At 41.6% G+C, this 18,164-nt stretch overlaps 1 protein-coding gene across 3 annotated transcripts; it reads right to left on the bottom strand.

The window, feature by feature from the left end:
* Positions 1 to 1,610: 1,610 nt before the first annotated feature.
* On the bottom strand, positions 1,611 to 17,079 carry LOC102054523 (methanethiol oxidase-like). Of its 3 annotated transcripts, XM_055696756.1 has the most exons (13): positions 16,821 to 17,076; positions 16,009 to 16,105; positions 11,477 to 11,530; positions 10,328 to 10,440; positions 9,012 to 9,197; positions 7,318 to 7,438; positions 6,429 to 6,611; positions 6,154 to 6,332; positions 4,929 to 5,007; positions 4,315 to 4,436; positions 4,051 to 4,143; positions 2,971 to 3,089; positions 1,611 to 2,341 (listed from the first exon to the last, which is right to left on the bottom strand). In XM_055696756.1, exons 3-13 carry the CDS (start codon positions 11,481 to 11,483, stop codon positions 2,179 to 2,181), a joined length of 1,365 nt encoding a protein of 454 aa, XP_055552731.1. In that variant the 5' UTR covers positions 11,484 to 11,530; positions 16,009 to 16,105; positions 16,821 to 17,076; the 3' UTR covers positions 1,611 to 2,178. The 3 variants fall into 3 exon arrangements, with proteins under 3 accessions (XP_055552731.1, XP_055552730.1, XP_005442636.3); XM_055696755.1 differs by lacking the exon at positions 16,009 to 16,105 and having other exon boundaries at positions 4,315 to 4,425; positions 4,930 to 5,007; positions 16,821 to 17,079; XM_005442579.4 differs by lacking the exon at positions 16,009 to 16,105 and having other exon boundaries at positions 16,821 to 17,075.
* Positions 17,080 to 18,164: the final 1,085 nt, after the last annotated feature.

Below are 18,164 nucleotides of genomic sequence, written 5' to 3'. Positions count from 1 at the left end.
CTCTGCTATGGACATGGATCCCACAGGCACGGTGAGACCCACTGGTTTCTTCCCAGAATCACAAGAAACTCTCTACTCACAGCTTACCTTTTCCAGCACCTTGATTAGCACACATTAGTGAAAATGAAATTTTAATGCAAGCAAGTACCACACTTTGCTTTTCCTTCTGTAAGTACCTTTTTGTATTTAACATTTGCCTTTTACAAGGAGTAGAAGCAATCCGCACTTCAGCAACTGTACACACTCGTATTCAGGGGCATTTCCAACGGGGATTTCAGGGACTCAGACTGGGATGCTCGCTGTAGTTGGAATGAGAGACCCCAGTCACCTTGCAATGCACTGGTGGACTGAGAAAAGCAAGTTGAGAAGACTAACAAGTTTGTGATTTGTGGAAAATCATGGCCTAAAATGGGTAGTAGAGTGAGAGAAACTCCTCGATGTACTTCTGCCTGAAAGCAGGGTGCAGGCTGCCCACGCGTGGCCATGTGGAAGATCATGTACCTTTTCCAATTTTAAATGCTCAGTCATATAGGAAAGAGGTGCAGAAAAAAAATACAGGCTCCAGTAGTACTGGCTGGTAGCAAAGGATTTGCTAACAAAGCAGTGACTTCCTGGGACATGAGGAGATTGTTCAGACACTAAGCACTCGCTGTACCCACTCAGTGTGGACTATTAGTAGCATTTACATTGGTTAGCAGTGTATACTCCATTCTTGAAACCAGCCCCTTTGCAAGGAAAACAATGGGTCCTTGCAGCAAGATGATTTTAAACATCACTCATTTCTAACAGGAAGCTGCTGAAAATGGGATTTTACATCAGAGACAGGTAGCTACAACACCAAGTCAGTTAGAAAGCTTTCTGGCTTCACGAGGTCCTAACAGAACTGCATGTCGCAGGTTTCAAAGAAACCAAGTGGCAGCAGTCCAGCTGCTCTACATTAAAAACACAAATTGAACTCTCAAAGCCTGGTTCCAAATACGTTAGGCAAGACAGTAAGCAGCTATGTACAGAATGAAGTCTTGATCATAAAGATCTGTCAGCTAGATGAGGGTTTTGCTGTGGAAGCACAGTAAAAGTCGGAAAAACATGTAGCCAAAAGGCTGCAGCGGGCAGTCCCATTAACACACTGCTCCTCTGGCATTGCTGATGCGATTCCAGCGTTACAACTGGCAATGCTAAAGCTCAGCAGGAAACGGCAGAGGCTGGCAATGGACACCGATGGGAGAGCAACAGATCCAGAGAGGCAGAAAAGAGAATCAGACCCAAGAAACAGCTTAGGGGAGATGCAGTGGGAACTGGCAACAGAAGAAAGGATGGACTTGTTAAGTGCTTGTCTGTTCAAGAAGTTGCAAGACACCTGTAAGGCACCTGCTGCTAGCACTACGTGGCTTTGCCAAAGCGTGCAGGAAAGTTTTCTCCAGTCTTAGAAAACAGAAGATAACCTTTGCTTGCAATAATGGGAACAAAGGTGGTTTCAGTGAAAACAAATTCCTCACCAAAGGATTCCTAAGACAGATGACATTGTTACTTTCTGAAATGACCTTACATTTATGTTCTTTGAAACAGAAAATGCTGAAATACTAAAAAGAAAAAAAAATGCCGCTCCACCCGACAGTAAGAACAATTTTATTTTTTTTTTTATAAAATCAGTGCACAAATGTTAAAATATAACCCAGCTCCAGAAACACATGGCTTCAGATTAGATATGCATGATTTTTATGCTGTGTCTGCTGTAAAGCACTGATTACTTTATGAGCAAATTAAGCTTTGCAGGGACAGGACACTTGCTCTGGCGTAAACCCATGGAATGGATCCTTCTTATGCTCCTCCACCAACAAACAGTGGCAAGACAAAGTAGCATCAAGCAAGGCAAACAGTCCTTAAAGAAGTGGCGACCTTGGCCTTGAAACCAACAACCAACAGTGATTAGACAGGACCTCATGAAAGGGAAAGGAGTAGAGAAAATGAGGCGTATATCATGTTTCAGAGAGATTCACTTGGCTGCCTTAGAATGAGAAGAAAGTGGAGCTTCAGTGGCTCACCCTAATGGAAGTCTAAATATAGATACAAAGTTCCAGCTGACCCTATTCACCTATATAAAAGGGAAGTGGAGGGCAGAGAGGAGAGAGAGGGGGCAAGAGAAAAAAACCCAACAAAACAAACAGCTCCAGACAACAATTATATCCAGATATCAGAAGTACTGTCTCCACCAGGGTAACGAATCTCATGAGCTAGGACAGGCCCATCAGGTTCCTTCCCAAAATCCACTAGGAAGTTTTTATTCACTTTCAATCCACCTTTTTCAGTATCCACATCAATCTGCAGCATAACAGAGCCTTCCCTGAAAAAGGGACAAGAAAACAGGTATTTGGAAAAGGATTCATACTGGTTGCTCTTCTCTTCCATATTTGGGCAGGATTTGTCTTTGTTTAATATAAAATGGAAAGAATCCCAGATTAAAAATGGGCCTTAGCAGGTCTCAAAAGTGAGTTACACGGCTTCAGCAAAATCTGCAACCTCAAATTAGCCATGAATGAGTGAAAAGTTGTTACTTATAAAGAAACAGGCAAACTGCACTATGCCCTCATGTGGCCACCTGGAAGATCATCATCTCCTTTCTTTAATTCCAAAAAATAGAAAGCCATGCTGATACACTCAAAGGCAGTTTGGAAGTACTACAGATTCCAGGAGGCTAGGTCACATTCACTGCTTTCTTCCCGTTCTCATCTACTTCCAAACAGATCACAATTTCAACAACCAGGGCGTGCAGACCCCGAATTTTGTGTGCCTGATGAGAAGGGATGGATTCTGCCTCGTGGGGTAAAAACATCTAGATTGGTAGGCTGTCTACAAAAAGTTACTGGATTCAGTCTCCCTGTGTGGGAACTTTGCTCTGTGCACCAGTTGGTATATGCATACTGCTATTTAAGAAAGAAATCTTCACCATGGCCTTGCACAAAGTTTTCTTACTTGACAAGATCTGGGTAGAACTGCTTGTCCCATCCACTGTAGAGAGAGCTGGTGACATATAATCTCTTCCCATCCAAACTAAGCTGAATCATCTGAGGTCCACCTGGTATCCTCTTCCCCTAAAATTAGAGAACAAGGTGCTCAAGACAAGCTGCCATGGAGAGTGAACAAGAGAAATGCAACAGCAAGGAGAAACAGAAGAGCATGGCAGGTCCGCTGCTTGGAGGACCATCCAGCGCTCTGAAATCCTTGACACAGTAACACCAAATCCCCTACTGTGGAGAGAGACCAGTTTTTATTTGGAGTCTTATTCCTTACTAACAGGGAGCCTTGAAGCCATTTCAGAGGAGTTCCACTCAATTCACAGAACTAGTAACGCAAGGAAGAAAGGGCTGAAGGGTTCAGGTTGCTGTACTTGGATGGGAGCATCAAAAATCAAGCAAGAGGTGGGTGGTGTAACGCAGCTGCAAATAAGAACACGTCTATGCTGCAGCTAGGTCACAGTTTGCACTACAAAGAAAAGGAGTACGTGGACCTTCCTGAAACTGCCTTCAGTGGCCAACAGATCTTAGCCATGACCGTGTTCCGTTCTTATACATCCTGACACTTTCCATAGGTAGCTGCCTTGACAGTAATAATATTAATGCACATTGATAATGACCAGAGATAATTAGCACTCTTTCATTTTTCTACCATGATGCCAGGTGCTATCAAAGTCTCTACACACCCCACTGAAGAATGAGCTGGTTTCAGTTGTTGAAAGATTATCAGAAGCAATGCTGGCAGTGTGATGAATGCACACTGCCTTAGCTTTAAACTAACTAGCTAACAGCAGCAGGGAAGCTGTAATTACACAGGCTTCAGTACAGGTGAACAGCTTGTCCAATCCCACCAGGGACCCAGAACATTTACCAGGATTTACTACCTCGAAATGTGATACCTGCCCAGGCTGTAAGCCAAGACACAAACTAGCCCAGATGCAGCTTTACACGTTGTGCATTTGACTGAGGTGTGTAGGGATATTTTAAAACTGATTACAATTAGCAGAGCACTGACAACATGCACGTTAGGAAAACTTACTTTTATCACAAGTGGCTCTGGCTGACACTGCAATTCCTTGTCTTCCACAACAGTTACAGGTCCACCTTTTGTGATGCTGCCTCCCAGAAACACCTGTAACCAGGGGAATGTGTGAGGACAGGCATCGGCTGTTGAAGGAACATGCAAGCAATATAGCCACAATTCTCAAGCAAAAGTAAATTGTCATTTTCTCCTTTTAAAAAGGAAAGAAATAAGCAGACCATACTGCCCTTGCACATGACAGCTTTTCTGATGGTGGCTTACCTGCCCCACCAGCCTGGGCTTGCGGGTGTCAGAGATGTCGTACTGGCGGATGTCTCCGTGCAGCCAGTTGCTGAAGTACAGGAACCTGTCGTCCAGCGAGATGAGGATATCCGTAATAAGACCTTCAAGAAAATATTCAGCAGCAAACTCAGGAAAAGGACAGAATCAGCAACAAACAAGACCGCAAGCCTGTTATCTTTCAAAATTCCAGTCACAGTAGCCTCAGAAAAATACGTTAAGATATGGGTTGAACAAACACAATGAACCTTGGAAGCCCAGTACCTACTCAGAGGAGGTTCAGGCTCTACCAGCATTCCCAGGAGCGCTCCTGAATACTGTGAGCTCATGCTGAAAGACCCAAACTCCAAGTATTTTTTCTAGAGAAACTGACCTTGTGCACTGAGCAGTGTGGGGGCAGAGGCCTGGCAACCTCCTACCAGGTAGCTCATAAGCAAAGGCTAATCAGAAGTGTTACACAAAGAACCCAAACAGAAATTTAGTATTTTACCAGGGAAGTGTTTGCCATTTAAGGATAAGATTTTGCAAAAAGCTTACACTGTACCAGGGAACTGAAGACAACACCCCATTTATTTTCCAAGCATGCTCACACTAACCAGGCATGTCAGGGAGAAGCCATCCTTGCACCTTCTTGCTGGGTACTTCAATCACCTTCTCTGCTGCCCAGTCTCCTTTCTGCAGAAGGAACAGGAGAGAACACAGCCTTATTATTGCCAATATGTTAGCCAAGAGGGCTCAGCTATGTGTGACAGAGGGAGGAGAAGCAAATAGTGCTATTTATTTAACAGGGCCTGGTACAGAGCTGATATGCACACTGCAAATAAGTGTTACCAAGGGGTGAGGATGGTAACTATACTGCCAGGGAGAACGTTAATGATTATACTATGCAACATCATCTCAAACCAATTGCTGTAACAGTAGCAGGTGTCCTGCCCGTCTCCAGCTTGCCCTCTAAAATGGCAGCAGCTCTACTCCCCTGTCCATGACCCCACCGCTCTCCCTCCCTTCTCTACCTTCTGATCTCCCCTACACTTCCAAACACCGGCTGAGCAGCAGGCAGCACACACTGACACCGGTGACAAGTTCTGCATGTTCTGATTAGCTGTCCAATTGATACATGTTAAAAGATGTGCAGATGTGACACTTAGGGACATGTTTTAATGGTGGTCTTGCCAGTGCTATATTAATGGTTGGACTGGATGATCTTAAAGGTCTTTTCCAACCTAAATGATTCTGTGATTTTATTTTTCTATGTTTGTTGACCAGCTTGCAGGCCAGAAAGCAAGCCATTGAGCTAATGCTGCAGTGCCTTCCTCAGAGCAAGCATTCATTAGATTGCCTCCTGTTCAAGTGATCGCTAATGCTCCCATCATTGGAAAGACCTTCCCCTCTTTCAGATTTTCATTAATTGTGATTACATTGATAGACTCATCATCATGGAGGGCATGACAATTGGAAGTGGGGCTGACAGATCAGCACCATGATCTCTTAAGTCCTGCTTCCTTTCAGGATCAGGCTGTTAAGAGATTTGTATGCTGGACATCAGCAATACGGCTGCAGAGAACCTCAGAATGCCTACCAGCTGCCACTGCTCAGAGATGAGGGACTACACAGTAGCTTCATAAAGCCATGGCAGTGGCTTGTATGCATGCTGTCATTAGGAGGTTTGTTCTCTGACACAACGTTACAGCTCAGTTAGAATTAGACTAGAATTAGGAGCCGTATTATTTAATCTGAATTCTACTATTTGCTGTGTGATCAGTGAATTTCTGAAACAACTAGGTTTGAGCTTCTGTGCTTGCCCCTGCTTTCATTACCTACCTCTGTCTTGTAGAACCGATGCACTGCACTACTCAGAGCACATCCAACAAACCCTTCTGCAGCAGCTGGATTGTGGAGGAATCGAATTTCCAAAGGTATGGAGCCTTTCCCTAAGTCGATTGCCTGAATGTAGGTGCGAGTGCTCCAGTCCCACACATTAATGTGGCAGCCATAATGCCCTAACGGACAAGGTCAGACAAAGATAAGCACAGAAGAGACTATTTTAGCAAAGAGTTAAGTTTTACTTTTGAGAGTTTAAACAAATGCTCCCTCACCTCTCTCTATATCAGCTGGGTTAAACCCATCTGCCAAGGCTTTTGGGGTTCCCCATTCCGTGCTCATCATGACATTATGTCGTGGCTGATACCAGAAGTCATAACCCAGGGAGGGTACCTTTTCCCCATTCTCCCAATTTCCTTTCACTTCAAAGGTCTCTCCGTCCAGCAAAATAAAGCCACCTGAAACAAAAACCAAAGAAAATTGTTTGAAGACACTCACACAGATCCACAGCTTTAACTAAGTTAAATAATATATTAATATTTAAATGACTATTTTCTAAACATGCTGTAAAATGCAACCCTATGCTTAAGGAAAATTCTGTGATTCTGTTGGTTTTGCTTTTGTGGCCTAAGGTGGATTTTTAAAGAACTTTATCACATTGTAATTAATTTTTTAAGCTTCAGTTTGCTCTTCTTCTACTCAAGTCATTCCAATATATCCGATAGCCCTCCTAGAGTACATTTCAATTAAGGGATATCTTAGAGAAGATGCTGGAGGAGTCACCCCTGATTTTCTTTGCTTGCCACCAGTATCCTTGAATGACGTACGTAATACACATGTCTTCGAGGGCATGCTTGCCCGCAGTCCAGAAGACAAAGACCCTGTGAAACGGAGCAGGGCTCCCCACTTACCATCTGAAGTATATTTCTTCTAATAGCTAGTATTTCTCTTAGATGTCAGGTGGTTTACATCTGAATAGGTAACAAAATTTATATACAAGAATCCTTCAAAAGTTTTAAATAGGAAATGCAATCTCAAATAGCTGGAGAGGCTTAATTTTCATTAGACGATGAGGATTTAGGTTGGCAACAGCCACCTGTACTTTGGGAGTGTGATACTTCTACGGCACGAGTACTTTTCTAGAGTAATGAAGGGAATTAATACCTTTTCCATTGCCAGCAGGGTCTCCCAAACAGCTGATTAAGATGTCACCGCTGCCCAGACAGTGAGAGGTGTGAGGATTAGCCACGTTACACTTCCAGAATAACTCCACTGGCTCAACAATCTAAAATGAGTACACACAGTCACCTTCACTGAGATCACAAGAGAATACCAGTTCCACCCTTAACAGATTAAGTTTCAAAGAGTGAGGAAGGAGCGTGAATGGAGTATGTGTGAGGGTGACTGGTTCTTTCACTATTGTGTTTTTTGAGTACCTGTCACCTGCTGCTTTCTACTCTGCCCAGTTACACAGTACCAACCATGACACTTACCTGCTCTTCTCAAAAATATAAACAGCAAGAGCTGAATGGTCAGAATCAGTCTAATTTGTGCATCAGTGAGACACTGACATCTGCGTTTGTTTTAATTAGTATCAGCAGCAGAAATACCACTTGTGCAATATTCAGACATCAGCTCTCACTGGAATTCTAGCAGTTCAGAGGCGGGGGGGGATGGAAATCTTAGAGGCTTGCCAGAGACTCAGTGTGAAACAAAATTCACTGTACAAGAAGAGACCTTTGGGGGTTTTATTCCACCGCATTGATAGTTAAAGGCTGGCAAGGCTCTACAGAACTCAAAACTGAAAGACTGAATGGGAGTATTTGCAAGTGGGGTGGGACAAAAAAACACTTTAAAGTTTCCTTACATTCCATGTTATGACCTGTCTTCAAACTGTATTTTTTATAACTAAATTTGTCTCTGCCAAACCTGGATCTCTGTACTGAAGTTCCACACGTTGCTGCACGATTCATCTGACCAAGTATAGACGCTGACAGTATGTGTATTTACATCTGAGCTAATCCTCTATGCTTACTTTATAGTCAGTGAAAAGAAACAAACACTTCAAGACACAATTCCTTTACCCTAAAACAGTTTTCTAAGCCAGGTTAGACAAATCTGACTCCAGCAATGCCTATCCTTTTTCACTGACTGTAACAAGAATCTAAACAGTCAGACATGGAAAAGTTTAAGTCTATATCCAAACCTGTATCTATGCCAATATCTGTATCTCTGCCAAATTAATTCTATTGCAGTGGAAATTTTCTTTTGGGAAAATTCCAATTGTTTTCATGAACAAGGATTTAGAAAAATGTTTATTTCCCTATATTAAAACATTTTCTTTATTTTTTCTTTTTAAAAAAATCTACATATTGCATATTGAGGAACCAAGGATTACAAATCAAGGAAGAGGTGTCCTTTACAGAAGAGATCTGGTTTTGCTCAGTGAAAATCCAATCAAATTTGAACTCATCTCTAAAAAACATACAATCTACATATGCTCAGCTGAATGTGTCATGTAGGAGTTTGCCTCATCATCTTGTAGTCAAAACCAATAACACAGTGTGCAACTACTTTAATTGAAATTCATACTGCAGAGGCAGGCTAAATTCTGGAACTTCCTAATTTTTCAGTGTTTGATACCACATTTACTCACACTTCTTTAGTGCAAGATTTTTTTGGTGTAGTTTATCAATAAACTGTAGGAGTTTCAAAACACCCCCAAGTGCCTAATGCTTGACAAAAATTTGCGTAGCAATTCTGGCTCTCCTATTCTAATTTGAAGTTGGAATCCCTAATATCACCATCTCTTGGTCAAATAAGAAATAAAACCCCATCTTAAAGTCACCTAAATATACCTTACGGATTCTAGGAGCTCGTGAGTCTGTTCCCACATCCACCACATAAATTCGAGAAGAGATCAGACTTGGTAGAATCAGGCAATTTCTTTTCTTTGTGGCATCCCCAAAGCAGCTGCTGCAGGCATTCCACCCTGAATGATGGAGCTCATCCTTAAGATTCGGCATGGGCAGGCGATGGATCACCTACAAAGTCAAGAGACAGACTTAAGATTCAGTCTGGTGTAAGTTTTCCCCTAGGCAAAGAAATGGGTCTTTATGTCAAAGCATAAATTAATAAAGAGCAGAAGGAAACTGCTATTTGTTATTCAGGAAGCACATTCAGCCTGAGGTATGCAGAGCTGAAGCTGTAAAATGGGAGAAGAAGGTTGGACATCAGGATTGCATGGCATTTGTTAAATGTTGTATGCTATTCCATTAACCCCAAAAAGACTCTTATCTAAATAAGGAGACACACAATAATGATATGGAAAAAACTAACAGAAAAAAACCCACCATTTGCTCATGTGCTGCAAGTCTCTGACTGTATAAGATTTACCTAATTACAGCTGGGACTGACTGTACCAAACTGTCACGTTAATTTGCACTCCTGCTTCTGATTTTTACTTTTCCACTGTATAACTAAGAAAATTTGAAAGACTGCAGCTAAGTTTTGTCAAAGTTTTAGGAGATTTGTGTCCTCTACTCCTCCACAATAAAACTCTAAGCAGTAGCTATAAAAAAAATAAGAACAAATTATCAAAATTTTTGTTATCAAACCAGATGTGCTGCTCCTTAAACACACAGAGATCAGAGTCCAAAGTGTCTTCAGTAATTTGAGTCACACAAGCACTGCATGTTTAAATGCAGTTTAGTGTACACTATTTGCAGTAACAAACTGAGGAGCTTAGTCAGTTTTATCAATATTTTGGATCTGGTATATTGGTATCTACCTACACACAGCTTTCCATTTATGCAGTAAATGGATTACATTTATAATGCCTAATGTGTAGAATTTCCCAGGGTATCAGACATCCAACTTCATAAAGTCTGTCTATACTACAAGGAAATTGCCACCTTCTTGAGCTTAATACTCATGCTCAGTATAGATCAGTAATGGTGTTATAAAAAGAACTATTAAAATACTAAGCACAAAAACGCTCTGAAAGCGTCTTGAGACCAACAAGATAAATGTTAGCTTTGAGTAACCCAGTAAGAAAAACACCAGAGGATTTGACTGGTTCTCAACACAACTATCTACTTGAAAATGATTCTGTGAACCCCAATATTCACCACCCTAGGAAACAGAGCACTGGAGCCATTCTACACACAGGTACCTGACAATAGTGCGGAGACTTGGGGTCAACGTCCACAGTGGCCAGGTAGTCAGGCTTCTCTATCCCAGTGTTTCTGTAGATACAGGGCAGATACACAATCTCCTCCCGGGGACCTTTCAAAGCAAAAGTCTTGTTTAATGTGTCACAATAAACCAATTTTACAAAAAGCTATGGTCAACTTTAAGAGAATCTTCTCTGGATTTAATCTCTCTATCTCAAAATTTTGATTCTTCCTAGAAAGCTGAACCTCAATATTTCTATTTGATGGAGAAACACTAGTAGTATGTAGTCTGAGCAGCCGGAAACGGCCAAGAATAAGTGCTTACTCAGCTGTGGGGCCCTTCCACTCCCTTGCCTTCCTAATGTAAGAGGCTCTGGGGATGCAATTATTTTCCTGAAAAAGGACAGTGGTGGAGACCACCTTCCCACCTGCAAGGCCATGTCAAGCCTCTCCTGTCTCCATCACACAAGCGATGATTCCCTGGTGCCAGGGCCTGGATTTCAGTCTACCTATGCCAAAAGCCTACTTATTACAATCTAGAAAATTAAGGCTTTTAAAATATATCAAAGGACTCAAGATGAAATTCAGACGCTATTAAAAGCTACAGCAAAATGCCTCAAGGGCTTTAGTGCATTTCGGGATTTAGCCAGACACTTCTGGGAAGAGCAGAACATAACTTTTGTACAGCTACAAGCAGATGAGGAGCTTGCTGTTAAACTACATCACACCAAATACCCTACGGCCCTTTCTCCTATTTTCCCCTTCTGCCCTAGACAGTCACTTGTTTTTATGGAAGAGTCTCAGGGCATCTATAAAGGTCTCCATCCAAAAAACATCAACAAAACTTTTATTTTTAGGTTAAATACTTGCTCCCAATACTCTGAAAGCTATAGTGTCCTATAGCCATGCACACATCTAAACCCCGACCCACCTTGGGTTTAGTGCTATGATTTAGTGAATCATGCTAACAGAGCTTACATGCTTTGCCCAAAATCAGGTACAAAATGAAGTGAAATCTGACATTTAAATTCTTCTTGGCCTTGCTAATTAGTGAGCCACTCTGGAAGGCATCTACCTAGTCTTCCCCTAATCTGAAAACAATTCCTTTACTGATGGCCTGGATTTAGGAAAGATGTTACAGTACTTGCCTTTCATGGCATCCAGAGGAGTTGCATATCCTGGACCACATGCTCCGCATTTTGCTGATTAGAGGGGAAAAAAAAGAAGTTATTTTAATCTCCAAATTATTTTAAAGCATATCTCTAAAAGAACATTGGTGTCACATTCAGAAATTGACAAATCTTAGATCCAATTCTTACATTGCCAAACACCTGTAAGTCTCACTGACTCCAGTCAGCGTTAGGGTTACTTGAGTTTCTGAAAATGTACACAATGTGACACTCCACACTCAAAAGTGATGGGAAACTGGGGTCTTCATTTCAAGGAGTTCAGCCTCACAATTTTAAAGCACATTCATATATGACAAGGGTCTGGCATTTAAGAAAATTTTGTTAAATGTTTTACAGAGAGCTGCTGAATCACTGCCAGATGAGTAAGTAGACAGATTGCCCAATTTGAACAACTCATTTTATTATTACTGGAAAGCCTCCAGTCTTTCTCTGCATATAAATGTTGAAGAAGTGGTTATTTTTAAGGATTTACAGCCCGGAGAAGAGGTGATACTGCAGGTGTCCAGAAAGGACAAGAGGAAGGGAAATTATGAACCATCCCACCTTCTCTCTATTAAAAACTCAGCTCCCCACCTCTGCTTTCACACCACGGTTGGAGCTGCCAGAAACCTCTCTGGACTGGCGTTCCTCGTTCACCACTTCCCGCACAGCAACTACATCACGAATCAGACAACTGAGTGGGGAAACTATGGTTTTAAGAAGCTAGAAAGGGAATCCAAATGTCCTCCAGAGAAGAGAACCCCACAGAAGCAGAAGGACCACGTCTGGCTTGAGGCTAGGCTCTGCACTAGGAGAAACGTGCCATTTTGCAGAAGGCAGAAGACTGAGAAGCAACGTTCTTCTGTACCGGGAGTCAAAACCACCCGACACATCTGGGGGTCTCTACGCACAAACCCTCAACATTTCAACGGGGACAGCAACCGCAGCGGCTGTCATCTACAGCTTCTCTGCCTGCAAAGTGAGGAGTTCCCTGCCAAAAAGACAGGGCTCCTATATTAGGATCTTACAGAATTAACGGCTTGATCCTCAGCAGCCTTAAAGCACTGCCCACTGCAAACCTGTAATATTTACAACCATTTCAGCTTACTTCTAAAAATTGTCTTAGCTCCCTTTGTATCTGTTTGGATCCTAATCAACACCCAAGTAAAAATTACATTAAAACAGCCTCATACACCATGATTTCTACTCTAACATAGTCAACAGAACCTACATGCTCAGGACTGAATCAATAAATTGTTGGCTAGAATTAAGAAAATATTGAGAAAATATTCCTTTAAGGGGTAGTTACAACACATTGCAAGTTTATAAGCTTAACTGACGCATATAAATCTCTACTTTTCTAGAGCCAGGGAGCTGCAGGCCTGCTGAACACAATGCAGGAAGCTTGTGCTCCATTCCGAAATGGAACTGGTATATCATCAGCTGTTTAAAACACAAAAATATACAAGTGCTGTGCAGCAGGATGCCAGCGTATTTTTTCAACATGACATGAAGTGCAATGCATGTTGACAGAAGCAAAACCACAGTATAGTTGCCTCCCTCTGTACCTCAAGTGTCTATAATAAAAATAAGCAAACCAGCTAATTATTTGCCATTCTCTGATATTTAAAATGAGAAATTTATAGCAACAGTTTATTTCAGAATGCCACAGATCTAAGATTTCAGATCCAGAGGCAGTGACAGCTCCAGTGCCCATTTAATTACGGAGCCTTTCTCCGAAGGCAAAATGCTTCAAGCAATCCACTTGCTGCATGCGGAGGCTCCCAACTTCATAGCCAGCATCTTCTCAAAAAGACTAATTTAGTACTTTACGTTTAATTTCACATTCCTTGTGAAACATTTTTATCTGAAAACACAAAATATGAAGTTTGCTTTGTTCCATTTATGTCTAAGCCATAATTTAAACTTTATTCCAATTTTCTCAATCACCTAAATTAGCAGGAACTCAGTATGCATTAGACCACAGCTTAATTAGCATTGCAAATGTAGTTTTCTGCAGATTACTTTGAGAAAAAGATTATTTGTGCCAAATTGTTTTCCAGAGAAAACATACAGCAAGATGATGAACGTTTTATCTTCCTTGTTCTCATACACGGTTTTTACTCCTTTCCCTCTGATCTTGTTCAAACACCCTTTTATTCGGAACCATTGTATCTAACTGCCTGCAGATATCTGTGGATGACGCAAGCCTCTCCGTGTTATACGATGCCAAGCTCATTTGTGAATACAAAATGAGGATTTCCTCATGAAGCTGTGATTTGTACCATCTTGTAGCAACATGTTAACAACAATATTTATATTGCTATGTTAATAATCCATGGTTAAACATGTTAATATTCCTTGTTAGGTTCCAGATCCCCCGTTAATCTGGCAGCTGACCGAGTGTTTTGAATACCAGGAAGTGGGACAGTATATCACATACATGTGGTTTGCAAACTCCAGCAAGGACAAAAGCATTGAGATTTTTTTTCTGCAGTGCATGTTGCACCTTTACAGGCAAATTCTCTTCTGGGTAGCTTCCCAGCCACAAAGTTCACCTTCCTTGTCTTTCTAAATGAAAGAACATTTCTCTACTACAAATAGCTCATGTGTGAGCTGAATGGGAAGAACATACGCCTTTAGCTTTAAGTGCTTCAGTGTACAATTTTCCTTTTTTCACAAATGAAGTTACAATAAGCTCCACTCCTGCTTACTCTGATGCAGTTATTTGTATATATACACCAAGAGCTGATAAAAATATCACTGTTCCTTTTGTTATCACTATCTACAGCAATTCTCTCTTGTGGAGAGCAAAGGGAATGGAGGAATCCAGTCTAGTTTCCTTTTGCTCTAAATTTTTTCATCTCTTTCCATCTGTCCTGTTCCTCTTTCTAGAGAACAGGAGGGACAGCAAACCAAAGGCAAGTGTCCAGTCCTTCATAAGCCACCAATAATGATCCACAGGTCACTCTGGAAAACTCCATGCAAATCAACAACAAGGTTTGGGGATATTTTGCTACACTTACAACAGCTGAAAATATATAAGCCATCATTTCCCACATAAAGCATAGTAAGGGACTCCCTGCAGCTTTCCATCCACTCAGTAAGTTTCAGACAAAAAAGGAGGCAGTTCTCAATGTCATAAATGTTAAAAGAGCTTCTCTGATGGTGGCAAAAACACCACACACTTTCAGGTGGCAGCGAAGAACAAAACATTTCATTTCCCTCATTTTTTTGAGCACCGAGCTGTACCACAGTGCCAAGTAAGTCCTGTGCAAGGTCCAGGACCGATGACTGCATCTGCCAGCCTAGCAGTCACAGCACAGAAAAACAATCCCGACACCTCTGGGTTCATTTGCCGCTGTTACTGGGGGAGCCAATGCACTGTGCTGCTCTGCGCCTCCGAGCACAAGCGCTTCCTTCGTCAGGCAGCAGATAAAGATGCCCCTCTGCCTGTTCAAGGGCTGTGAAGTCTTGAGAAATACCAAGCTCCTCAGGGCAGAGAAATATCGGGAAATGCAGATCATCCCGAAGGACAACAAACACCACAAAGCATTTTATAAGCAAGATTTAGGAGATAGTTTCATTAAAAACTTTTGAAAGTAGCTTCTTTTTTTTTTTTTTTTTTTTATAAAAGGCCGATCTATTTATACTTACCTAATCAGTTCGTTAAGTTCTGAAGTGATATGCAAAGCCTCTGTGCAAGCTGCAGCACGAGCAGACTATATGCAGATTAACCTGGAGTCACCAGTAGTGTGGATAACGAGGTTTATAGATTTACAACAATGGGTAGTAGCATTCTAAAAAAATATCCCACCTGATGAAGTGCAGTTTCATAGTAAATTCAGTAACAATTAACACAAAACAAGTATTCTTTGGTAGTTTGGGTTTAACAGAGTGAAATAATGGAAAGGAGCAGGAAAGACATTGTCTTTTTATTTGTGTATTTTATGGCAGCAGAGCACTTCAGCCACTTAAGAGAAACTATGAAGGTGCCTGAGACTCTTTATAAAGGGAGTTTAGGAGAAATGTGGCAATAAATTAGTTGCCTCTGTTGAGAACTGAAAGTTACATGTAATAAGTCTAGACCAAGCTGGGCTTTTTGTAGAGCCTAAGTAAACAGAAAGTCCTCTGAAGTTAAGATGGATGCATGGCTTAAACACTCACATATTCAAAAATGAAGGTAGGCAAATCTGGTTTATGGTATGATTACGCTAAACTGCTGAAATAAACGCACAAATGGGAAAAAAAAAATTGTGTATCAGCTATACCATACACCTGACAAGACACAGGCCTTACAGAATAAGAGACAGAAGCAGCACATTCTTTCTGAAATAAAGTCTTTTTCCAAGCAACAAATTATGCAAGCAGACGTTAATGATCTGTTCAATTTTTGAAGAGCAGCCTAAGACTTGATCTTCTACACTGCCAAGAGCATACTTTTCCAAACCTTGTGACCAATCAATCACTATCATGCTACTTCAAGTTTTTTGGTGCAGTATTTAACTTACTCTTTCTACACTGCCAAGCCTGACTTCTTGAAGACTGCCACGACCGTTGAGACAAAACTGTTGTTATCACAGGTTACAAAACGAAACCTACAGTTTGCTAGAAAGCAAAGCAAACCAAACGTCATTTATTTTGTAGTATTAGTACTTATAAAAGCACGCAAAGATAAACATTCACCCTAGGCAGATAAACCAGACCAGACACTTCTGCTGAGTCAGAATCGTTGTTTTTGTCTGCGTAATAAGGGCTTTTTTTACTAAGGTCTGCAACCTTACACTGTTCTGTGAAATCACAATGTAACAGTGTCCCCCTTGCAAATTACACTATAATACATTCACATGCAAAACAGCTTCCATCTATTTTAGTCCCCTCCCTCTATTTCCTGGCCCTGGATTCAAAACTGAAAGTCCATACAAATTACATGGTCTATCACAAAAATGTAAGCAAAAAGTTAAATTCCTCAGTTCCCCAGCGATCTTCTTAAGCAGCATTTACATTCACATCAACCACAACAGAAAATCCAAATGCTCATTTCAGTTTCTAAATGCCGAAGTACTAGAAAAGACATTTAATGATAGCATAAAAAGCATTTACTGATAGCATTAAAACTACTCATTTAAAACCACAGGGGTTTTCAATAACTTGAAGTAAACCTTTTAATAGTCAGAGGAAACGCTGAACTTCAGCCCCACGCCTCTCCTTACCAGTCCACCACGCTAACGAACCCACTGGCCCCTGCTTAATGCGTTTCACAGTGCAGAACTGTAACCAAAAGCAGCAGATCCCAGCTGGATCCACAGGCTGGATCTCTTACCCATGTCGGATCGGACGTTCAGGGCTCCCGGGTATGCACAAGAGGAAGGACAGCTGCCTAGGACGGGATGTTTGTGAAGGAAAAGCGTCTCACAGAGGGTCCTATATGCGAGAGTGAAGGGGTGGGCAGGACCAGGGAGAGAAACTGCCAAGGGGAGGATCCAGTGCAGCCGGGAGTGCAGGCGGACAGGGACAGATTCAGTTTCTACTTCCTGGGCAAGAGTGGAGACGCTTTCAAAGCTCAGCTTGAGCCCCTTTCCTCTGCCGCACCTGGCTCCGACACTGCTGCGCTTTCCACCTGCCCCTGTTTATATTCCGGATAAGTTTGTCTGGGTATTTTGTACCCAAATGACTGCCCTCACGCAGAGAGCACCCGCATGCTTTCTAACAGCAAAGGAGGAAACAGTTGTGTTTAAAAACTCTTGATTTTGGGCAATGTTTCAAGTTCACCAGGAGTCAATGCGTTCCAGACTGGATCACAGGTCTCAGTTGCATCTGGTTTGGCAGGGAGCAGTGTTTTTAGTATTTCATGGCCCTTCCCTCCCTTAAACAAGGCAGCTACAAAATGACACCTTGCCAGCTGAAAACTTCACAGGATTACCTCTTGAAGATGATTATCTCAAGATTGGCAGCTGCCCTGAGTATTGGAAAATCTGGATTTCACTCTTTATTCTATCTGGGATTCCGCTAAACTGTCCCTAATAAGAATTAGTCTATTATTTCCCATTGATTTTTTAAAGGACAGTACTTTTTCCCAGGCAATATTCCCTCTGTCATTCCCAAAACATTCTCAAGAGAGAATACCACATTTTACAACCCTGTCCCACTTCTTCTCTGCCTTTTACATAAGCCACCGGCAACAGAAACCGAAAAACTAAACAGTGCTGAAACAGGAGAACTATTTCAGCTATTCCCTCCATTAAGCCAAGAGAGCGTCAGGGAGATCTGATAAACAACCTATAAGTAACCATTTCTGGAGATTTATTTAGTGAACTGAGCCTTTTTTTTCTGATCATGAATTACCACAAGCGCAGTCTGTCAATGTGTTTACCGCTTCAGACTGCTAGCTAAATATTTTGTTCAAACAAATTACTACTCAAAAATGCTTTTCTCTAAATTTTGTTTTCAATACTCCATAGCTGTAGTTAGGTACCCGAACTGCCTGATAGCCTGTCCAAGTCACGTCTCTCTCTTTTGATGGGCTAACTGCTTTGAAACAATTTTTTTTTTAAAGGCATTTTTATTATTTTGTCCACAAATCCTTAGTGTTTGTTGGACTGTTCATCCTTTGTTAAGAGTCCCACGCATATCCATCACTTTTCCTGGTCTTTTCCTCCTCAGATAC

Source organism: Falco cherrug, chromosome 19, assembly GCF_023634085.1.
Source record: "Falco cherrug isolate bFalChe1 chromosome 19, bFalChe1.pri, whole genome shotgun sequence".
NCBI classification, from domain to species: Eukaryota; Metazoa; Chordata; class Aves; order Falconiformes; family Falconidae; genus Falco; species Falco cherrug.
This window is presented reverse-complemented; position numbering and strand designations above follow the sequence as displayed.